This window comes from Seriola lalandi, unplaced genomic scaffold (assembly GCF_002814215.2).
Source record: "Seriola lalandi dorsalis isolate HSWRI2012SDOR001 ecotype SW California unplaced genomic scaffold, Sedor1 jcf7180002053982, whole genome shotgun sequence".
NCBI classification, from domain to species: domain Eukaryota; kingdom Metazoa; phylum Chordata; class Actinopteri; order Carangiformes; family Carangidae; genus Seriola; species Seriola lalandi.
Genome location: NW_019524535.1, coordinates 8452 through 31633, shown reverse-complemented (window position 1 = coordinate 31633; position 23182 = coordinate 8452). Strand labels below are relative to the sequence as shown.

Genomic DNA, 23182 nt, shown 5'->3' with positions numbered 1-23182 from the left:
CACACACACACACACACACACACACACACACACACACAGATGGCAGCCACCTGTGCACTGAGGACTCTCCTCTACCACCCACTGGAATCATTACTGTTGACTTATGATTGTGATTGGCAGAGTACAATCCAGCCAAATATATTATATAAATATAGCAGGTAAAAGCATCTGTCAGTGCTCGTCTTATACTTTGTATAAGCATGTATGCATCTATGGATATGTTCAGTAACTTGAAGGCACTGCATGCATGAGATAAACCTCAGACTGTGTGTTTCTCAAAATTTCTGTTTGTACTTTATAGTTAAAGCAAAATGCGAAGTTAAAGGCTGCGACTTCCAAAGGGTAAGATCTGTTTGTGATGACTTGACAGCGTCAGTGTGAGAGTTGTATCTTCAAAGTGGGTACTGGGGCCTATAAAGATCTGAGCAGACAGTAGGTATTTCTGTCCTGTGGGTAACCATGAGCACATTTCTAGCCATGATGGAAAAAACAAAAGAACATTTAAAATCAGGAGGACCAAGAACTACAGCTTGTCAGATGAGTAATGAGAATTTCTGACAAAATGCTGAAGTGAAAGAAGCTGGGAGGGAACGTGCAACGTGTACTGACATTTACAGTCACATGGTCATGAGAATGTAAGCTGTGACAGTTGGCCTGTATTTTTGTTAAATCCATGAACAGCAAAAGTGTGAAATCTAATATATCTAGCCAACTTTGATCTTGGATTCGGTTAAAATGAGCTTGAAATCCTTTCTGCTCTTGCAGTATCTTAGGAGCTATGTATAGAGAAAAGACTGCAGGCAGGCTCATTTCAAAACAGCTCCTCACATCAAAAGGAATCTTGACTAACTGTTCTATTTTAGCCTTTGGACAAAATGGAAAATTACAATGTAGGGGGAAAATAACAGGTGCTGTGACCTATTACAGAAAAGGTGAAAATTACTGAATGGGATTCTCAGAGCAGTCTAAGACAGGGCTTACATATCATCATCTGGGCATGTGGCAATACCTAAGTCACCTCACACGTCATACCTCGGTGGCAGGGGTCCACACAGTGCTGCACAGCAGTTGGTGAAAATATTGCCATGGCTGTAGGGATTATGGTTGTCTTTCCCTCTTTTAGAAGACCACGAACCTTTTATCTGGAGGAGACCACACATCATCGTCAGTCACAATTTCCAAGAGACTCTGCTCATCACACAGATGATGATTGTGTAATGTATAGTATCAAACCCATGACCTTGGCCTCAACATGCAAACATGCCTCTGTTTCTCTTTAATATCTATTAATCTATCTATTATGGTGCAAGGTCATTAATACAAAAATTGCAGTGAAAATTATATAAAAACAAAAGATACCTGAATTTTACACCTTGTAACATCTTGTAAAACCATGATAAAATAAAATATAGGTTATATGGGTTTAATTTTTCTCTCATAATATGCAGGAAATAACTAAATATTTTTCTAAATTCCAATTCCCTAGTTGTGTAATTGTACCTTTATATGTACAGAAAACTGCAACTAATAAAGAACACTTATACTACTTCAGATTCACACTGAAAAATAACTCATACTGAACTGTAAATGGATCACAAATTTCAGACGTGTGTAAAGCGGATATGGGAAGTTTTCATAATGTATACTTACTTAGGAGGTCTCATTATTTTGCAACGTACATTTCAACTTGTGGTATATGCTGATGTTTATTTCATGTTCATACTCACATCTTCATTGGTGGTCTGGTTGGAGCTGATCAGGTAGGTATGGAAGCCTGAGAGGCCCACTATGGACCAGACAGAGAAGAAACACACCACCACCTCCAGCACAGTGACACAGTGAAGTCAAGGAATAAACATCCATCACAGCTTTTATTTAATCCATTCTTACATTCAGTGAAACAGACAATAATGTGAAAGTCCATATAGAAACACACATCATAGCCAGCATGGACGAAAAGAAAAAACAAAAACAAATGGCAGGAGTTCTGACGGCTAGCATACTGACCTACAGCCTCGGGGCTGTCCTCCTCTTGCCAATAGTTCCTAGTTACCAGTTCATTTGGCTGGGATTGCAGAACACTACTAATTTTCTCTGCTCCACATAAAGCATGAAAAACAGACATTGTCCAAGATGAACCCTTCTGCCTTTACAAAATGAACTAGAGTTACCCTGCACAACTCAGGATACAGTTTCTAAAAGAATGTCGTTCATAAAATAAAATCTACAAATACAGACACACTACAATTTCACTATTTAGCACTACAGACAAGTGCCTGTGGGCATATTGAAAAAAAATCTTGGTAGGTCAGTACAGTACATACTCAAAGACCATAAGTCAGTCTGTTAAACTGTACTGTAAAAATCAAATAAATACATTCACTCTCCTGTTTTCTCTCTTTCTCTCCTTCTCCTCAGCAAGGACAAAACATGTCATCATTCACCTAGTACAAAGGACGGCTATGACACTATCGACTGCAATTCCCCTTTATTAAAGTCCTGATGGACACAGGCCGTTATCAGCTTGGCTTGGCACACATTTCTCTGCCAGAGAAACAGTTATCTCAGTTGGCCATAGAAAGAAGGGCAGAGAGAGACAGTGCCATGACCCTCTCCACTTGATTTGTGACTCACAAACAGCATTAGGTATTATTTAGATTTGATCACTTTGGATTCTTCAAACTTGCTTGGATCCTGGTGCAGATTATTGTATTATTTAAGTGAGAGAAGAAATCATTATTCTTCACCAGACTTCGACTGTCATTATAGTCAAAAGACAAAATAAATTTCACTCTTTACTCAGTAAATTTAAATAATGATCTTGGGAGACTGCGTCCTACCTTTACTGCCTTAATTTATAGCTAAAAGGTTGAGGTCAAAATGGCATGAAACTCAACTGTCCTGCAATGACAAAATAAAAACATCTGACTTACTTGGATTTACCACGGCCCATGTGATCATGAGTAATGTTGTGCTGAAACAATAAGCTGACTTACAGTGTATTTGTGACAGCTGTAGCTTAAGACGTCTCGCACACACTTGGCATCTATCACACAGACAGACACACCCGCGCTCATATCAAATCTCACTCACGCAACATCTCTGTAGAGGGAGGGGCACAAGCTAGAGCCAGATCAAATCAAAGACCGACTGAATCAATCGGCAGAGAGAGAGAGTGGAGAGGCTTTGCATGTTGCGTTAGCCCGATGGAACAGGACTAATCAGATGCACACCAGTCATGCAAGTACTGTAACTCCACAGAAAATGGCAGGAGCAACAGATGGAAATGCTTTGAAAAGGCACGTCACGCAAATTAATTCTGACCTACAGAGTATCCTGTATGGGCAAGTCAGTCTGTGTCATGATGAGAATAATTAAAGTTCAGCAGAGCTGAGTGACTGAAAAACTATAGACAGACAAGTTATACATATGGAAAATCAAGGACAGAGAGCAGCAAAAATTAGACAACCACACTTTAAACACCTGTGGTAAATAGTAAAAAGTCGAATTTCAGTGAAAGGATATCTGGCAGGACTTTCTTTAAGTGCCTTGAGGAACCCATTTTGATGGGAGCCTACGAAGAGAGAAAGACAGTGTTTTCATTAGACACAATTTACATTATATACACACACTATCTCACACAATGGTGCATATCAGCATTAAACAACACCACCTGAATGCGGGAACTTTTTTTTTTTTTTTTTTTTTTAAATCAGATTTTGGGTACTACACAGTCTGGAGCCATTACCTGCTGCAGCCCCTCTTTTGGTTATAGTTGAGCTGGGCAGAACGTGTCCACTTAAACTGTTCCAATTTAACTTCCAAGTGTGAAGAGTAGGAAGACAGAGCCAGATAGGATAGATAAGAAGAAAGACCAAAAATCAAGGGTTGGACAGCTGCGTGTGGCTGTAGCAAACATCTCTGTTGCTCCAATCAGTCAGATTGATCAGTAACTTCACCTTTTAATTGCAGCTGAGCAAAATACAACACGTGGGGATAGATAGTGCAAAGACATGTTCATTTTAAATCACTGTTCACAAGATGAATTAAATATTGGGACAAAAGGGTGAAGCTGAACTAAGCACTGGAGGACTGTAAATTTGATTTGAGGCTTGGTCAATGAAGTTTTACTTATGCTGTACTGTATGTCTACTGTAAGCTTACAACATGAACTGATTACTAAGTCACTGTGATGTTCTCCAACTTGGTCTCAGCCCCACTAGGAGGGGAAAAAATACAAACCAAAGAACTCAAACTGCTGTGATGCCCTTTTGCCAAATCTGACAGCACTTGGACTCAACACAGCATGGTCACAAACAAAGAGAAGGGAACAAGCTCAAAAGAGTTTTAATCAGCACTACAATTTTCAAGCAGCTAATCTTGGCTCATATTTCATTCCCAGAGTAACATTGATGCACTGACTGTCATTTATGCAAACACATGTATACACACACACACACACACACACACACACACACACACACACACACACGCACACGCACGCACGCACGCACGCACGCACGCACGCACACACGCACGCACACACGCACGCACACACGCACACACGCACTGATGGGGAGCCCAACAGTCCACTGCATGCTCCCAGCTGGAAAGATGGTAACAAGCCAGAACACTGCAGCTTTTCACAACGCCCACTTACAACCTGCTGCCTCGAAAACACGCCAAGCACACAGCCAGGAGGATTGTGCGTCTATGTGTGCGTGTGTCTGTACCATGCCTGAGAGCACACGTCCTTTCCCCCTCCTCCCAGCCACTTACGTAAAATGATGTGTGTGATGACAAAGGCGAAGATGAAGATGGTGAGGAAGGAGAGTGAGAGGATGAACATATAGAAGAAACGGTAGTTCCTCCTTCCCACGCAGTTCCCCACCCAGGGACAGTGGTGGTCAAAACGCTCTGCATGGACAGAGAGAGACAGAAAAGTTTATTTTGGATACAAGGACACACCTACAGGGTTTTCCTTTTATCACATCACATTGCTGTCACAGCAATACTTTCCCCTGTCTCAAGTCTTTGTCATGCACATGTGCTCATTTAAAAACCCCATTAGAAACCTGGTTAAGAAGATTTTATTTAGAAATCTCCAGAATACATCTAGGTATCCTTGTTGCCCGATTAAGAAAACCAGGCTCCCCATTTACAACATATTAAAGAAAATAAATCAAAAAAGTGTCCCTATGGGTCTTGGCATAACAATATATAAATTTTTCACATAGTGCAAACTGGCTATTTATATAAACTAGCTAATAAAAGTTACAGGCCTGCCAACATGACTGTGTATGGCTGAAAAAATTCCCATCAAAGTGGGACTGCGCAAGGTCGAGAGGGTGAAAGAAGCACTTTGCTGGGTCAACAGATAAAGCGCCTCCAGGAAGACCTCAATATAAGAAGGTTTGAGGACGTTTGAGGAAAATGAAGACAAAGGACAGGTAGTAAAGTAAAAGTGTTGTTCAGACTGTCATGTCCCTTCCATAGAGATCATACAGCTAAGAACGACTGGGGTTTTCCAATATGACACACTGACCTGAGCCTGTAAGCCCTTTTAGTACTGAGTGTGCAACTTTGTGGAGGTGAACAAGTGTTATCATGTAGCACAGATGAGACTCTTTCATTTCTGTTAGGTGAATGAAATGTCTTGTAGAGAGAAATATATTCAAAATACAAAATATGTATCCGAATGCGGTCTGAAGTTTACAACTACTTGAGAAATTTAATGTGAAAGACTTTCAAATGAAAATTAGTCAGTGATTAATTAAAAGAATCCATGAGCAGCTGCAGGACACTTATCATTTCGCTGATTGCTTGGAGAGTGGAGAGTTTATTGTTAGTGTGTTTTTTTTTTTAATTAGACCCCACTCTGGAGTCCTCTGGACTACTAGCTGTGCATGGTGGTAGCTACTTAACTAATTAATCAGAGACATTATTTGTTTAGTGAGGTGAAATGACCTGCTTTTGTCTTCATTAATCAGCGCATGGTTGAAATGTGTCTGGGAAACACAGCCTCCAGTTAGAAAGGGGACAGCTACTATTAGTCAAATCTGATTATGACCACAGCCAGCCTCAGTGGTCATTAATATGAAGTGACCAATTGTGCGCGGAGAGGATGAGAGAGACTTTTGGTATAATCCTGTATGCACAGTATATGCAGGAATCCTGAAGTTGAATTCAATACATTTTAAGACCTTTAAGATATTTTCAATATATTTTAAGAACTCAATGCAACTTTGAGCTGTAACTGGTTACGTCATCTTAATGTCACCTTTAACTTAAATTTGCTATACATTGACGTATTAGTATGAAGTATGAATACAACAGAATTCAAATAGGCTGAGAGGGAAAAAAGCTCAAGAGAATAAATTGAGTGACTAACCCAAAAGCAAGGTTTATGATGGATGAAAGATTTGTGGCTGTGTTTTAATTGTTAAAAATACATTCAAAAATACAAAATCCTCTGACTGACAGACTTCGGCCCTGGTGTCACCAGTTATAGAGTTGATATAATGATCTGATATACGATTGTGAGTCGGAGAAAATTGACCGGATGCTCTATGCCATTCCTGTGTCTGACTTCCTGCCTGGCTCAATCCACTTTTTAGATTGATGGAGCTATACAGCAGACTCCCACAAGTATAAATAAATACATTTTTGCAAGCTGTTATAATAGAAACTTTTTGATCAAATTGGCTATTCACAAGAAAAAAATATGTACAAATGGTGATTAAGATGTTTTAATACTTTTTAAAGGTCTAAATTTTGGCTAAATAGACTTATTTCCTTTTTATACTTTTTAAAAAGTATGCGCCCTGGTATGTGATCATACTGTCCTATTCTTGAGTGTCCATGTGGGATGTTTTAACAATGAGCTAAGAGATCCACTGATATTCAAGAAACGTAAGGATAAAATCACTCTAAATAATGACAGAAGTACGTCTGCTGTTTTTTCTTTTCAGATCATCTGTCAACCTCATTATCATGAGGAGGCAGCAGTAGCAGAAACAATATATACCAGGTGTAGCACATATTTACTCAGTAGCATTTCCTTCTGATGATTATTTTAAAGTAAAACCAAAAGCTTGAAAAGCAACTCTTCTAGTTTCACAGTGATCTAATATATTGTTATTTATGTGCAATACTCTTTTAATGTATTTTATTGTTTGCTTACATATCAATATAATTTCCCCAAGGGGATCATCAAAGTGTCATCTAATGCTCTGTAATTAAGCACATGGGAAAAAATAAACAGCAAACAGACCTAAAATCACTCTAGAAATCAATCACCAAATCCCAACCCTCTGACCACACATAAACAAGCACCAATGTTTATGAACACTTACAACTGGAATTTAAAAACAAACAAACAGTCAGACCATCTTGTCCTGCTGTACATGCTGTAAAGAAAAAAACAGCACGACTGCAAGAGAAGGGAAGGGGAGTGGTGTGTGTGTGTGTCATTATTCTGCATGCTCATAAGCTTATTCTGTCATAGGGGAAGCACTTGTATCTCTTTTTCTTTGCCATCGTGATCTCCATTTCCAGCTTAAGAGCAAGTGCCAGTCCAGTTAGTTACTAATACTGGTCATTACAGACTTAGCAACTGTGCTAGGGTTATTAAACCAAAATAAATAAGATTTCCCATGACTTCCAGTGTTTGGAGATGGGAAGAAAAATATTATTTTTTATTATACATGCACAGGATGTAATTCACTGTATTGGTATTCATGCAGTTTTGGCTTCATAATGAATGCTGCACTGACTGAGTCCAGATTGCACTTTGGGCATATAGAGCCATGTTGGGTAGAGACCTGGATCTTTGAGATCAGGCTGAAAAGTAATTCTTATGAAAGGGACACTAGCTACAACTGACAATCATCACTGGAGTTCACTCACGCAGTATGGAGAGTCCGACTATGTCTGTTTCTCATTTTTCATTTCCCGCCCATCTGTGACTCTATGATCTAAATATATTGTCAAAATGTACAACCAAGTGTCCATGTTTGGTCTAAAAAAGCCTTTGAACCATCTCCTGTGATAATGTTGGTTCAAGTCCGTCACTCATTTACTTTTTCTGGTTTTAGAGAGAGGATATCTACACTACTTTATGTTAAAATTTTATCAACAGCTGAGCCTCAGCGGTTTAATTTATGAATGTAACAATTTATTTAAAATGTGGACAATTCCACCTTTCTGTAGCGACATACATAGAGTGTTTGTGAAAATGACTGCCCTCCCCTGTTTTTGTTCAACTGCCAGTCTGTCCTCTTTCCTGCCAGTGTGCATCTGCTGCATCTGATTACCACCTCCTCATCTTTTTTCCTGTGTTTACTACTTCCTCATCTTTGTCTCACAGATTTTCTGCCGGTTCCACTTCTGACAAGGAAACAGACATTCAAAGGAGGAGTTGTCTCTGATGAGTGAGCAGCACAAAAACCCTGATGAGAAAGATACAGACACACAGGTTTCTGTATCTCTGTCTCTATCTTTTAGTAATTGCCTAGCTGTGCTCTTCACTTTGTCTCCAGAGACAGAGAATATGGTTGTGAAGAGCAGCAAAAATCAACCATTATGCTGCTGTTTTCTTTCTGTTCAGTCTAACTATTCCCTCTCTCTCCTCTGTGTGGATGCCAATCCCTCTAAGCATATGTAGTGTACATACCCTATAGGTATGAATCACAAACTCAACACTTAGCTTGGCTTGTGTCCTCACATACAGATGTGTATTTTTGTATGTTGTGAGTGTAAAGGCCCCAGTTCCGTGGTATAAAAATGCTTATCATCTCAAAAAGAACTACATACTAGGATTACACTGATATGGCATTTTGCCTGTTTATCATATCTGACCTTGTATGAAAAAATACATATAGATGATCATTAGAGAGATAGATAAAGGATGGTTTGGGGATTGACTGTGTTTCTATTAATTATTAATATTAATTAATAATTAACTGATAAAATTCTTTATAGAGAATACTGAAAGCAAAAAATGCAAACTCACATACAGAGAACATCCTTTTCACTCACCCACACAGTTGTCACACAGGCTGCAGTGGGAGGCACGTGGTGGTCTGAAGATCTTGCAGGTGAAGCAATATTTCAGTTTCACTGTCTGGCCATTGATAACCACCTCCTTGGTCCTGGGAGGAGGCCTGTAGCCCGTACTGCCATTAGCCACATCTGGCGAAAATAAAAGAGAGAGAAAAACATAAGAGATACATAAGAATCAAAATCAAAAAAGACTTGTTACTGTACCTTGCTACTGCAGTTTTCTTTAGTGAATGCTTTTACTCTGTATGAAGTCTAGCATCACTGGTTCTATAACAACCTCTTCTTTACATGCTGGATGGATAACACAGCCCAAACAACAGACAGCAGCACTCTATATGAAGGTTACTGTAGGTTACTAATGGCTAGAAAATTTATATTTGTAATGCAGTCTTGTCTTGCTAGAGTACATGTCTTTCTGCCTTCAAAACCCCAAAATATAACAATCTACAATGAATTTAATGCTTGAAACATTATTTCTTTGGCACAGGGAAACTGAAATTTGTAACATCAGCAGTTTGAGGCACTTATAAAAAAGGTATACATTTTGCATTTCTTTATTTATAAGAAAAGCCAGTTCAGATTGTCTACTTTAATTTGTCTTGGGACTGATGAATCTCAAAAGAGATATGGTAAGGTGGAATCTTTACTGATCTGCAATTATCCTTTCCTATGATGAAAGGTAGATGTCACGATATCAGTAGCTTAAAAGGCTTGAACATGGACAACCCACACAGCTCATTATTTTTAATTAGACCCACCATTGTGGCTCTTTTGCATGAGCTACACATATTCTGCCTCTGTGTGTCAAACCAGAAAGAACCTTTTGTGCAGCTGATAAAACTCTACCACCCTAAAACTCGTGGTCGATAGAATTAAGTCAGCGGTTACAGTTCCTAAAATTGCAATCCAGTCCAGGTAATATTAACCACAGTCTGGAGTTGAACATGCACTTAACACTGCAATCCTCAGACTATAATACAAAAAAGAAAATGGAGTCAAACTGCTTTGAATGGTTTTTTGGTGGAGTAAGACAGCGGTGATGACAGGCTAAATGGTAAGGATGAGAGCGATGATAGTGATTTTCGAGCCATAAAAGGTAGAGCCTGTATCCTGTTATTGCTCAGTTCGCTTTGAGCACTCTCACGCACCATGAGAGCAGGAGATTGTGTGTGTGGGAAGATCATTTTGAGATAATTTACACAGAAGCCCATAGCATTGCTAATAGAGTGGCTTATGTGTGTTAGTTGGAAGGGGGGGCATAGAGAGCGAGAGGATCGTGTGGGTGTGTGACATTTCTTAAGGAGAGCAGAGGAAACGCAGCCAGTGAGTTCTGTTCTATTGAATTCGTCTCTTTTGTGATCAATGCCCAATGTGCGCTCTCCTCCCTCTGTTCTTGTGCTCTCTCAGCAGACTCCACTGGGGGAGACGACGAATGAGGGGAGTGTGTGAGCAAGTCAGAGCACAATTCAGTTACCATAGTGTTAAGCAACCAGGAGATGTCACATTGTCTAGGCATTCATAGTGCAATAAAACGTTTTGTAACATTATACCGTCAAATCAGATACAGAACTAGGACGAAAAACTATAGGGTTCTTCTTAAGCATTAGGGGAGACATCTTGGAAGCATAATCTGGGATCTCCAAAAATAATGTGAGATATGTAATGACATGTTTAAGTCATATTATAGAAACAGTTATTAAAAGCAGCTGAGTGGGGAAATTTTTTTTAATTTCGACCTCCTAGTTGTGAATCCAATTTGGAGATATCAAGGATTCTTAATAGCCACTATACTTCCCCACAAATAGAGAAATTACCCCAAAATTGGGGACAAACTGACTGCAAAGCCACTGCCTCTGCCAGTAACATCTTAATAAAACCAAACAGTAACACTAATACATTCATATCAGCTAATTATCCTGAAGCTATACACTGTTTTGTATCTTGTTTCACTTGATAATCAACATTTATTATGAAATTATCAATATAACTAACTTAGCCATGGTTTCCATTTGTTTCCCTTTGTGAGCAACACTTTAAATTCAAGTGAAGGCAGACATTTAGCAGCAAACAGGTCATCTTACTGAGCTAGGAACATGAGTGTTATCATAAGTACTTGCATACTGGCCAAAGTAGACTCTGTACAAAATGATTTTAATTTAAATGAATCAAGAGAATCACTCATGCTCTCCTTACTGTAGAAATTAATACAATAAAAAAGTAGCAGTATTTCTCATTTGGGAATGAAATAGAATAGCTTTTTTCCTATTGGTTAACGTCTTTAAAAAAAAACAAAAAAAACAACTGTTTTTCACATGTTAAGACTGTATTTTTCACTTGCTCTTCTAAATCTTTACCCGTCTCCAAAATAACAGAAATTCAATGGGATGGAATTTGCATGAAGTATCATGTTCATGTTCAAAACAAAAAACAAAATCAATTTACAGACAGTCTTAAAAACCTAACTTGAAATTCAAGTAATTCAATACAACATCCTGTAAATCAGCTGTCGTCACACCTTAAGTACAGTTCAACCAGCCCATCAACATTCACACTCGTTCACAGATGCCTGCAGTGAAGTAGAGGGTGAGCGGGGGTGTCAAAGTAGCTTTTCTGCTGAACAAAGGCGTTTGTACACTTAGCCATCCTGGCAGCCAAAGCTTACTTAGCCTTACACCAGCAGCTAGTGGGAGATTCCTCAGAGAGATAGGCCAAGCCTAAGTGCTTGAAGCTAGAAAATCAGGCCAGGTAGACTGGGAAGTGAGGTAACAGAACACACATGCATACGTACACCCTCTGTACCCACACACACCCTCAGGTACAAAGTTAAATGAGGGTTCAATGTCAGCCAAACTGCACTAGGCGTTGCCTGGTGAGGTATAAAGGGAAGCTAATTGCTATCCTACTGTGAATGTGAAGGAGAGAAAGCTGGAGTCTTTACCTTCACAGATGGAAAAGTGTACTGGAATATGGTACAATGATGATCGCTAACTGAGCTCAGCCTGACTGCAAAGATGTAAGACTACAACCAGAGAGACACAAGCAAATTCTGTTCTGTAAATCTGCAATTTCAGGGTCTTGCACACTACAGCCAACTGGAGAAAAAACGGTTTCAAACTTACTAAAAATAACATACAACATATGGCCATGTGATGTCTCATGGAAAGCTGAAGGTGAGTTGTTTTGAGCTGTGCTGGCAGGCAGAGGCAATCAGTGAGTGAAGCCTACTATTGCAGTTTCTAATGCAAATACAAAAGGCATTGTGATGTAGATTCAAGAGAGACATTACTTGCGGGGAAAATCTTTGCTATTCAAGGTCAGAGGGGAATAAGTCAAAAGATAAATGAGTCAAAGTTTTTATAAACAGGTTTTCTGTTTATGAGAATTTTATATAACAGACTAAATTTGACATTTTTGAACAATGACCAAGTGTGGATTGACTGATTAGCTAAATCAAGGCTAATCACAGGTTTACCAGCTAAATAAGAAGCTTTCTAAAGTGAGTATTAAATCTAACCACAGTGCCTAATTCAACAGGTTATATCTCTTCACTGACAAATCTATTTTATGTGGGTGATTAACAAAAGTGTTTTTGATAAGTTCTCAAGGACAGGAAGAAGGTGTGAGACATGCAGCAGCCATTAACAAATCTCCCAACTTGAAAAGGTGTTTATTTTAAAATGTAACATCTACCTACCAATGTCAGTTGGTATTATGTGTGCACTGTCCTAGTGTTGTTGGGGGTCGGGTATGAATCAGGGTGATAAAGAAGTGTGTAGGAGAAGAGTGTTTACAGCTTAATACAAGCATAGAATAATTCTCACTGGCGCTGTTTTCTTTAAAGTAAAATAAATCGGTTCTAAAAAATGAATACGCCAACTCTGGTTACTGACTACATTAAGTGCAAAAAAACATCATTACATTTGAGGAAGTTACTTTAGAGTTGAGTGACAGTCAACTGGTACAGCAAGTGATGTTAGCTGAGAAATTCACTGCAGAGGAATTTCCTGTGCGACCTTGCTCTGAACCAAGCCAAGAAAGGTAACACCTATCACACAGTTCCAACAGCAGAGTGAATGTTTTTCAAGGAAAAACTATTCTAAAAAGCATTTGTGGAGCAGTATGGTAAAGGAAAAACAAAATACTTTGGTTACATGCTTCTATTCAAACTAGTAGAGCCCCAGTTCTGAACAGATACGATACTGCTAAATATTTTGCGCAATGCAAAACTTGCTGGAAGTCTTTTAAAAAGATATAATTTGATTTGCTGCTGAGCATCATTTTAGATGTGGCTGCATCACAAAACAGCAGAATTAATATAGGCCTAGGTTTTTAATTTTCTTCTAGTCTGTGCTTCTCCACTGTTGAGTAGGATGAAGTTATGTAAATGTCCACATTTTTTCAAAACAAGTTTTGACTACCTGACTTGATTTTGTGTTTTTGTTAAGTCAAACATATAACTTGGCCTAAAAAATCCAACATAATGTAAAATATGTGGAAAGCAGCCACTTTGAGGTAAGTAACAAAACCAAAACACAAATCAGAGCGAGAGTAACATTTTTCTGAAGTATGAAACCAAGGTGAATACTCAAAGTCACAATCAGCAAACGACTGTAGATAGAAAGTAGTGGTAGAAACAATCAAACGCAAAGCCAATTGTGACATAATTCACAAATGATCTGAAATCTCATAATAAAATTTGTCACTTTTGATTGTTATATCTACCCAAGGGTTTTATTCTGTGGTACATGTCAGGGGATTTGATTCTATGAAAAGAGGTGAACTGTACTCTATCCAGACCAAAGCTACCTTAGGGGAAATGTCTTCTGCTTCAGACGTTGTACTTTGTCACTCTGGGCTGAACTGAACAAGGCCTTGGCCAAGGCCATGAGGATTCAGTTCAGTAGTCTGGATACAGAAATGTGACAACTGTCTGAGTGAAGGATTACAGTAAGGAAGAAGGCTTGGTCGGGTATTGGACAAAGCCAGAATATGGCAGCAGAGAGAGGGACACACAGCTGCTGCTTCAGCCTGGACATCTCACTGGTAAATGAAGCCTGATGAGGTCCACGGGGAGACAGAAAGACACAGAGATAACCTCTTGAAAAGGTATTACTATTGCTGTTGTTGTGTTAATGCCTTTATTACCTAAAATCAGCCGTGTATGAGAACATACATATAGATTTTTTCAACTGATGTGAGTGAGTGAGTGAGTGAGTGAGTGAGTGAGTGAGTGAGTGAGTGAGTGAGTGAGTGAGTGAGTGTAATGGATGGAACAAGAGAGTGAATGATCAGTACATTGGGTGAATCCAGACTGGTCTAATTTCTCCCCAAGTGTTTTTCTTCTTTTTTCTATTGTGTGCTCTGATAACACAGCTGTACAGTGACAGATCTATTCTTGTACATTGCTCTATTCCTGCCCCCTGTAGCTCCATCATCCACTGACCATCATTTCTTTATCTCTGTGTTTTCCACATCTATGTCACTGAAAGCCTGGGGACTAGCCAAGAATGAAGGAAAGAAAGAATAGAAAAGAAAGTTATTTTACCCAAGGGACCTTCACAAGTATAAAATGGCTTTTTATAGCACACATGATCAAAATTACATAAATGGTAGATTGCAGTAGAAGCTTTAAGTTGTAGGGAATGTGTATAAAGCTACGACTATGTTACATAACACTATCCTGGATGTTGGGGGGTTTTGCGAGCAGATGCTAAATGAAGAAATCTTCACATCAGCAGGGAAATCAGATATACAGTTTCATATTGGTAAATACAAGCAATAGCCAGCACTTATACCTTTTAATTGCCCAGGGAGAATAAAACACAACTGCAAGATTAAGTTTATTCTGCACATGTTTAACATATTTCTGCTTATTTCAATTTAGTCATCTACTCTCCTTCCCGTCCTCTATGATACCTACATCCAAGCACTTTCCATCTGTCTCTCTGTCATGTTGAACTGTGCTAAGCTCTTCCTCCCTTACTGGCATGCCCCCTTTATCAGTCATAATAAGGGAGGACAGATTGAGGTTCATGTACCAGCAATCCACAGATGGAGAAGTTGAGATGACAAGTGGCTGGTGATAGAGCCTCTTTTGACCTGCTGCACACCTATTGCTTATTATGCAGCCAATAACAATGAAGTCAAACATGAAAAGTGACCTCAGGTGGTTCGCCGCACTGAGAGAGGAGGGAGGAGGCAAGTCACAGTAGTGGTTTAAGCACCAGCATGAAGTATGATTGGGCTGTCATTCAAAACAAGGTATTAATTCTTTACAGAACAGACATCACAGCACTATGTCAAACAACATATTATCATGCCGGGGGCAAAAAGGGGCGTTAACATGAGTTGCACAGACTGTGCTTCTGATAAACCCAGTCATTGCGTGGTAATCTTTGGACCTCATCAGTGTATTTTGCCTGATTTATTACACTTTTTTAATTTCTAGAGTTGGAGCCCAACAGCAGGTCAGAATCAATACAGCCCTGTGAACTGCACTATCTGGGATGATTTAAATTGGTGCCAGTTTTTGATGTTTAGTGGCATTTAACAGTGCAATGGTCAGCATTTAACGGACGCTAATGCCAAGACAGAAATAAGTACTCGCCTCTATCATCTTGTCTTGTTCAAGACACAGCTGTTAATCAAAGGGCCTTAGTTTATTCATGGTACAGTGTCAAATTTGCCTCCAGCCTAAGCAAATTCAACACTACAAGCAGATATACAAGGTGTTAAAAGCCAACAAGCATGTTTGCAGAGTCTTATCGCTACAGAGAGTGGAAGCTGTATCTAATGAGATTAAAGCTAGCGCTCATTGTAAAGAATGGCTCAAGCTGGTCTCTCTCTGTCTCTTTCTGGTAATGGGCTATGTGCTTTGAGTTTGGCATCTGAATTAGGTTTCTGGCAAGAGCACTGACAAAGGCAGACCCAACAACACACATCAAGAAAAACGATAAACACAAGTGATTGAACAGGGTGCAAAAAATAGAGAACAGACTTTTATGAAGTTTTGGTGATAAAGAATATTGAAAGAAATATGTTTAATTGCGTTGCCCCTAAAAAGTAATTAAATTAAGTAATTAAATTTGACCACAAAAGAAAAAAAAACATGTAATTAGTCAACCCCTGTTAAATGTTTAATGTTTGGTTTGTGACTTTGATAAGTTTATTATGACATTATACACTTTGGCAGGGTGGAAAGAGTCAAGAAACACTACCAACTGTGGTGGGGTGCCTACTATAAAGCATAAGCCAAAAGTGAAGAAAAAGGCAGGTGGAACTCTATCACTGATGTAAGAAATACTCTAAATATGACGTCTTTGTTAGAGCCCAATACTCTGGCATTGTAGAGATATGATTCACCTCACACAGTTTTCATGCCACACATACTAAGACATGGAAATATTCCTGGCTTTACTTAGCACGCATAATTTTCTATTCCGATACACCACCAAGAAAAAAAGAAAGCACTGAAGTCCTCACATTCAAACAGCCATACTGACTGCTCCTGCAGTCATGAAAAGCCTAAATGTCATTGCATCCTCTACTGATGTGCCCATCCTTCCTCCAACAGCCCGAGCTCTAAGCCTTCCAAAATCTATTTCCTCAGCTGGCCTTGAGTCTAGCTGGCAGCTTTGGAAAAAACTGTGAAGCTGTCCTGACATTCACCAGCTAGCTTGGACCATATTAGGTGGAAGGAAGGAAACAGGCAGTTCTGACCATCTCTCACTCTGATTAGTGCTTTAGAGAGTCTTTTGGATTTGGCATGTGGTAGCTGAGCTGATGCCAGCCTGTCTAGTCCTGACATATTGGGCAGGCAGGCAGACATGCATAGACATCAAACGTGGTGCACTGAAGAGACATCAACTCTTGTCTCCATTTCAAGCTGGGATAAACAACAAGCTGTGCTACCTTTCTTGACTTCCCACTCTTTCACCGACCCTTCATAGATGCACATGGTATTACTGCTGCATTAGGAGTACACTGAAGAGTGACAAGATACTGGGAATGAAGATGACATATGCAGTATTATGTCTCATCTGTTTTTCCATATTTTTTTACCTGTGCAGACTTGCCACAGTTGATTTTCTTTGAGGTGGGCTATACTCCAGGCCACCCACTCCAACCTTGTTTTCAAAGACTAAAGCCTAAAGCATTTGGCAGACAGCAGAGATATCTGCTCACAACGATGACAGCAGAGGCCTAGCTATCAGCTTTCCCTCCTGAAGTACAAAGAGAATGAGAGACCTTGATGTCTCACATTGTACACTAACATTAGTTCCTCTGTTGTTTGGTCAATAGATCAATAGGAGTGGTGTTGAACTTGAACCTTGTAGCACTTGGACCTGAAAACATCATTAACTATTTATGAGGTGTTTCTGGTGAATTGCAAAACTACTTGGGCAATTGGTGGCTGGATTATTCAAGTATTTTTGTTTCAATTAAGATAGCTACCTGCACACATAGATTAAACATGCACAAGATAGATGTAAAATATAGTCAAGTGGTAGTTTGTAAATTGCAGCACTCAATAAATGTTAGTTATACTCTCCAATTAGGATTTTTATGGAAACTCTTATTTGAGATAAATCGATGGCACTTAGGTAAATGGAGTGAGCAAGAGCCGTACGTCAATTTAGCAAATCAAATAAAACAGCAACTGAGCATATGAGAAACAAAGCATGAAGTGGTAAAGAGCCATGACATTATGGCAGCACCGACATGAAAAGGTTACCCACGCTGCTAAGCATATCAACTGCTTTCTTAGTATCAGCGTCTGCACTGTTTCATAAGGACATATTGGTTTAAAAAAAAAGAAAAAAAGATGTGACTAAAAATGGACACGAACCATCTCAGTCAAAAGAGGGAAAAACATTCAGCAGAGTTGGGGAAGAGAAATGAGGAGCACTTACATGAGAATGCATGTACAAACACACACACACACACACACACACACACACACACACACACACACACACACACACACGCACACACACACAGAATGAATACATTAAAGTATAGAGTGAGTGAAAGCAGACATTGTAAACTATTTCACAACCTCAGAATGCATTTTAATCACTACTTCAAGACAAATGGGCAAAAAGCAAATACTTGTGTCAAAGGCAGAGAGAGACAGAAAGAGACAGACATTAAGTGTTTTCTCCTTGAAGAGATTGTGATGCTGGTTGCTGTTGGGGCTTGGGATGGAGTTGGATGATCAAGCTAAGAGTTTACAGATGTGCTACTAATGTCTTGCATGTCAAGCTGCCACGCTAGAACCAAATAGCAGAGCCGTCCACAGGTCTGGACAAAGCAACCAGAGAAAGGAAGCAAAGAATGAAGAGTGCTTGAAAATTTGGAAATACAGAGCAATGGGGTGTGTTTATAGAGAGACACTACTCTATAAAGACTGATAGAGACTGACAGAAAGAAAGAGAAAGCAGGAAGAAAACAATGCAGAGCATGGTAAGCAACTCAATGAAGAAAAGCAAATGCATTTTAACAAAGATATTGTACCTTTTTACTGGCTGTGGGAAAAGGCAGTGACTTTTACTTCTCAGTATCTTAAATCTAACATTCCTTGCTGAAGGATACAAACCACCTTAGGTATTTATGTGCATTTGTGTGTGTGTGTGTGTGTGTGTGTGTGTGTGTGTGTGTGTGTGTGTGTGTGTGTGTGTGTGTAATCCTTGTGCTATTACAAGCCAGGTTCTTTCAAATGGAAGATAATGGTAGCTATAATGGCACCAACACTAAAGCAGTCTATTAGTCTGCTGGCAGCATCACAAATGCCATGGGATGTGGATGTTTCAGGGAAACACAACCAAGATCTAGGGGCATTGCAACCACAAGCTATTCTACAATTCAAACTGTCTTCACCTAATTAATCTAAACATTAATTTTCAACATTTTCTTGGAAGAGATAATTTAGGTGAACACTCCCAAAATGTTGTAACTATGCAATTACACTAAGTAGTTGGTGAGAAAAAATGTTACTATAACCAACAGAAATGATTGCCAAAACTGCAAAAATAAGAACCATGTTGTAAAAACAATCTCTTTGGAAAAGCCTAATACATACTATTACTTCACCACCTGTGCACGTCCAGATTTGAGTACAGGCAATCATCAACATGACAACAATAATTTGTCTGTCAATGATAGATTCCAGCCAATTGCTGTGCTTGGCAATGTATAGAACAAAAGCTAATTGAGATGAACTGATGGTAGAGAGGAGGGGGGGTGGGGGGGGGGTAGAGTGGTATGTGGGTCAACGATGTTCATATTTTCAGCCTTTAATTTGTTTATCCTCGGAAAAAATGCTTGCCAATACAACATGGTACTTCTGCACAGTGCTGTTTCAGCCCATTGCTCCAAGCTCTCTGTGCTTTACCTTCCCTCCAAAAGCTTTTAAGTCTCCTAATGAGATTAATTAAGCCAGTCCAGAGTTTGTTTAATGAGGCCCCAGTGGCCTGAAGCACGGAAAGGACCATTGCTGGGAAACAGAAGCTTCACATTCCAAATAAAAGGACTGAAACTTTAAAGGGGGTTTTAAAAAGAGGGTTTAGAAAGTTAAACCTTGGAGTAAAGTGGTGATAATCCATTTAGCTACAGGGCAGCAGGACACTATTGGAGACTGGGGAGTCAGTCCTGCAACTTACTGGCGAATAACTGCATCTATTACCACTGTAAATTTTAGCATGAAGTGCCCTTGAGCATGATTCTCCCTACCTCCTCTGAAAGGGTCCTTAAGTAGCTGACTGCACTCTAACAAAACATCTTTATGTTGGCCCCATGCAATTACTCAACATGTAAATCAACAACATCTAAACAGGGGGCCATATCCAGGTCCTGTATTTCTTGCATTGATGCATTTATTGATTATTTCATTAAAGATATGTAATATAATGTAAACAAAGAGACAGCTGTGAGTTTCATGAACAGGCTAAATCCACATCACAAACTGCAGTCTTGGCTGAATCTGACTCATGGCGAGCTATCATCAGTGTTGTGATGCTGGTAATTCAGTTACTCCATATCAAGTGGTTCCTAATGCACCAACAGTTTTACCTTTCACATCATAAATTAGATTTTGAAGTTATCAAAACACAATTTATGAGTCAGGTAATATATCAAATGGGGGCCCTTGGATAAGTTGGAGCGAAATAAACAGATCAAAGGCCATTTGGTCAAAGCAGGACCAATACTTCACCTCAACCTGAATGCAGAGTGCCTTTAAAGTCAGCGGAAGCTTGATCCCTATTTCTTTGGCTACACAGACAAACTCCAGACACATCAGCCAGATAATTTGGCACTCTGTATAGGAGGTTGTAAAAACACAGAAGCTCTTCTGGATCAGTACCATGCAGAGAGGTTTACTCAGAGAAAATACAGTATCTAAGATAGAGGTAACCATAAACTCAGACAGGGAGGAAGAGAAATGGATGAATGGAGGGATTATAACAAGAGATACAAAAAGACACCTCTTTGACATACTAAACAAAGGAACAACTCAGTATGGTTAGGTGAAAGAAACAGGGCTGGTCAAGGAATACATCCGAGGACACAGTGAGAAAACTGACACAAGGAGAAGCACAAAAATGCAAATGCAGAAAAACAAAACTTCAATAATGTGTTTTATATCCATATTTTTAGATCTAAAATCATTAAGTTGAGAGTGTAGTCTTACCTATTTGCCTTTCAAGATCAGCTGCTTCATCTGGGGTGGCCCTGGGTAGCACCCCTGGGTCACTGAAGCTGGTTCTCAGCAGTGTCCCCAGTACAAACAGAAACAGCACACCTCCTATGACTGGGATGGCCGGGGTCAACTGGAGCGCCAGGTACTGACAGCTGGTCGGGTAGAAAGAGACAGACAGAAAGAGATAAATAAGCAACAAACAAAAAACAAGAAATTAGGTTCTGTCAGATTGGTAAAGCTTAGCTGAGTGGTCAATACCTGGAGTTTCAAGTAGCTGGAGTCTTGGGGGATTACTTGACAAATATGAGCTGATGGCCTGAGGGGCACATGTCTGCCTACAAACCGTTCTTCTTCACATAAACATTAGTACACAACACTGAGCCTGAATTAAAACAACACTGGATTGCAGGTGACACAAGCCCTCAAGTTTCGGAAATACTAATACCAGTGACTTGTTGCTTAATGACCAGTAAGTGTATATCTCCTTGACAGACAAACAAACACACAGATGAGGCTCAGTCCCCCGTGTTGTACTCTGCTCTAATGAAACAATTTAGCATAATCCCATTAAACGGCCAACGGTGCAGGTGGTTATTACAGTAATCACATTTAGTCCCACAGAGGTGGGGCACAGGCTGCCACATCCCATTTCATTTGCTAGTCTCTAGTCTATTGGATTGGATTTGGGGTCAGCAAAGAGGTTCCATTCCAGACAAGGGAAACTAAATGAACATGTGGTGACCATATGTTTTGAGGGATGCTGTTGAGGAATGCAAAACAGTACTGTGAGTTGAGCCAAGGTTTTCAATAAAATCTGTGTTATACAAAGGCTCTTGTTCATCTGTTTATCTATTTAAATAATTGTACCAAATGCAAACAGATTCTGTAAATCAAAACTTTAAGTATCAATTCCTTTTATTTACCGAAAATACATCGTATCAAATACTCTTTTTCAACTGACTTTCATTGGAAGAGATTTAAGAGTGAAAAAACTTTACATCAAGCCATTAACAAAATGGCTCATTTTAGTGCAGGTACAGGTGATTTTTATTCTTTGAACTTTACTGACTCCTGCATGGGAGGCGCCTTATGTTGTGAATGGGCTGAATATCAATGAAGAACAAAAAATATTGATTGTTATTTTAAAATCAATGCAGAGATACAATGATCGTAGATCCTTAACAAACTGAGGATGTTTAAGCGACACTGATGGCTATAGTAAAGTGACAGTGGTCAACCAGCTTTTCAAAAATGTTACATAATTTACAGATGTCTAACCTACAGCCCTGCTTCAAATGTATCAAGGCACTATGAATTTGCTTTTGAACAAAATGTACAATACAGTGTTGCTGGACATTCGATCACTATCACACTTTCACCAGTCATCAGATGGTAACACCTTGGGAGGGCATTTACATCCGCTGATCTATGCCAACACCAGTTAATCTGATAAAACAAGCCAAACTATATTTAGGTTTGCCATGCTGGGATCCACCAATGATAGATGGGGAGCAGGTAAATATGGACTTGGAACATTTACTTAGATTTGCAGATCTGTGCTAACTGGAGTTGGAGCATCATCTGCACATGCTCTCTGCTTTCATGTGAACTGCTGGAGATGATGACCCCTCAGCCAGGGGGGAAAAGGTCAGCCAACACACGACACCCTAGCAAAGACCACAAAAACTACAAATTTCTAATTTTATGAACACAAGTGGCTGGCATTATGCCAATTTCCCAAGTAAGGTGCAACTTGCCTGTGAGCTGAGTAAGCCATAAGCCAAAAAAATGTATCCACTACTTATGCCTTTTTGATGAACAACGTTTGAGCTGTGACACCACATCTGAGTGGACATTGACCAGTCCTGCTGCTCTCTACATCTGGAGTGAGCCTGAACTAAGCAAAAAAAACACTGGGTTGTCTGGGACATCAGCAGGGGGCTCCAGGCAGGACAACACTGCACAGCACAAACATTTCTCCAGTTCAACACTTGCCTTGAGTTTCCAAGGTCATCGTTCTGGACACTGACTGTGTCCATGTACAATATACACAACTTAGACGCTCGCTAAGAGGACATTCATTTTACAGCCCTTGGTGCTTTGTGATTCTCCACTAGCCTCAGGCTTCTGAACTGGGCAGGGAGGAGACACACACCATCCAGCACTGAGTACTGAGATTGTAATCTAATACAGGGCATATTCCTATCTCTGGTTGGGGCAGTATTGCAGACAATCTCTCTGCTTATAATCTTCCAAATCTGCCCGTCATGTTTAAACAGAAAACCGCTCTGTTGCTCCTACCTAGCAAAATACTTTGACGGCAAACACTACAAGTACCAATTATACAAATCTGTGGGATTAAGATTTATACAACTCTAAGTATAATATTAGGCTATATGATCTCGTATGATTACTTCCGTT

General features: G+C 39.6%; 1 protein-coding gene across 1 annotated transcript in view; it reads right to left on the bottom strand.

Moving 5' to 3' along the window:
- The window catches only part of LOC111652467 (zinc finger DHHC-type palmitoyltransferase 14), a 31094-nt gene extending 8294 nt beyond the window's left edge, over positions 1 to 22800 (bottom strand). Inside the window, exons 1-7 of the mRNA XM_023402737.1 lie at positions 22757 to 22800; positions 20753 to 20913; positions 9040 to 9192; positions 4780 to 4917; positions 3526 to 3574; positions 1728 to 1830; positions 1033 to 1142 (exon numbers count right to left, since the gene is read on the bottom strand). Of these exons, the coding sequence (XP_023258505.1) occupies positions 1033 to 1142; positions 1728 to 1830; positions 3526 to 3574; positions 4780 to 4917; positions 9040 to 9192; positions 20753 to 20913; positions 22757 to 22800 (758 nt within the window). The remainder of the gene's footprint in view (positions 1 to 1032; positions 1143 to 1727; positions 1831 to 3525; positions 3575 to 4779; positions 4918 to 9039; positions 9193 to 20752; positions 20914 to 22756) is intronic.
- Between the last annotated feature and the right edge of the window lie 382 nt (positions 22801 to 23182).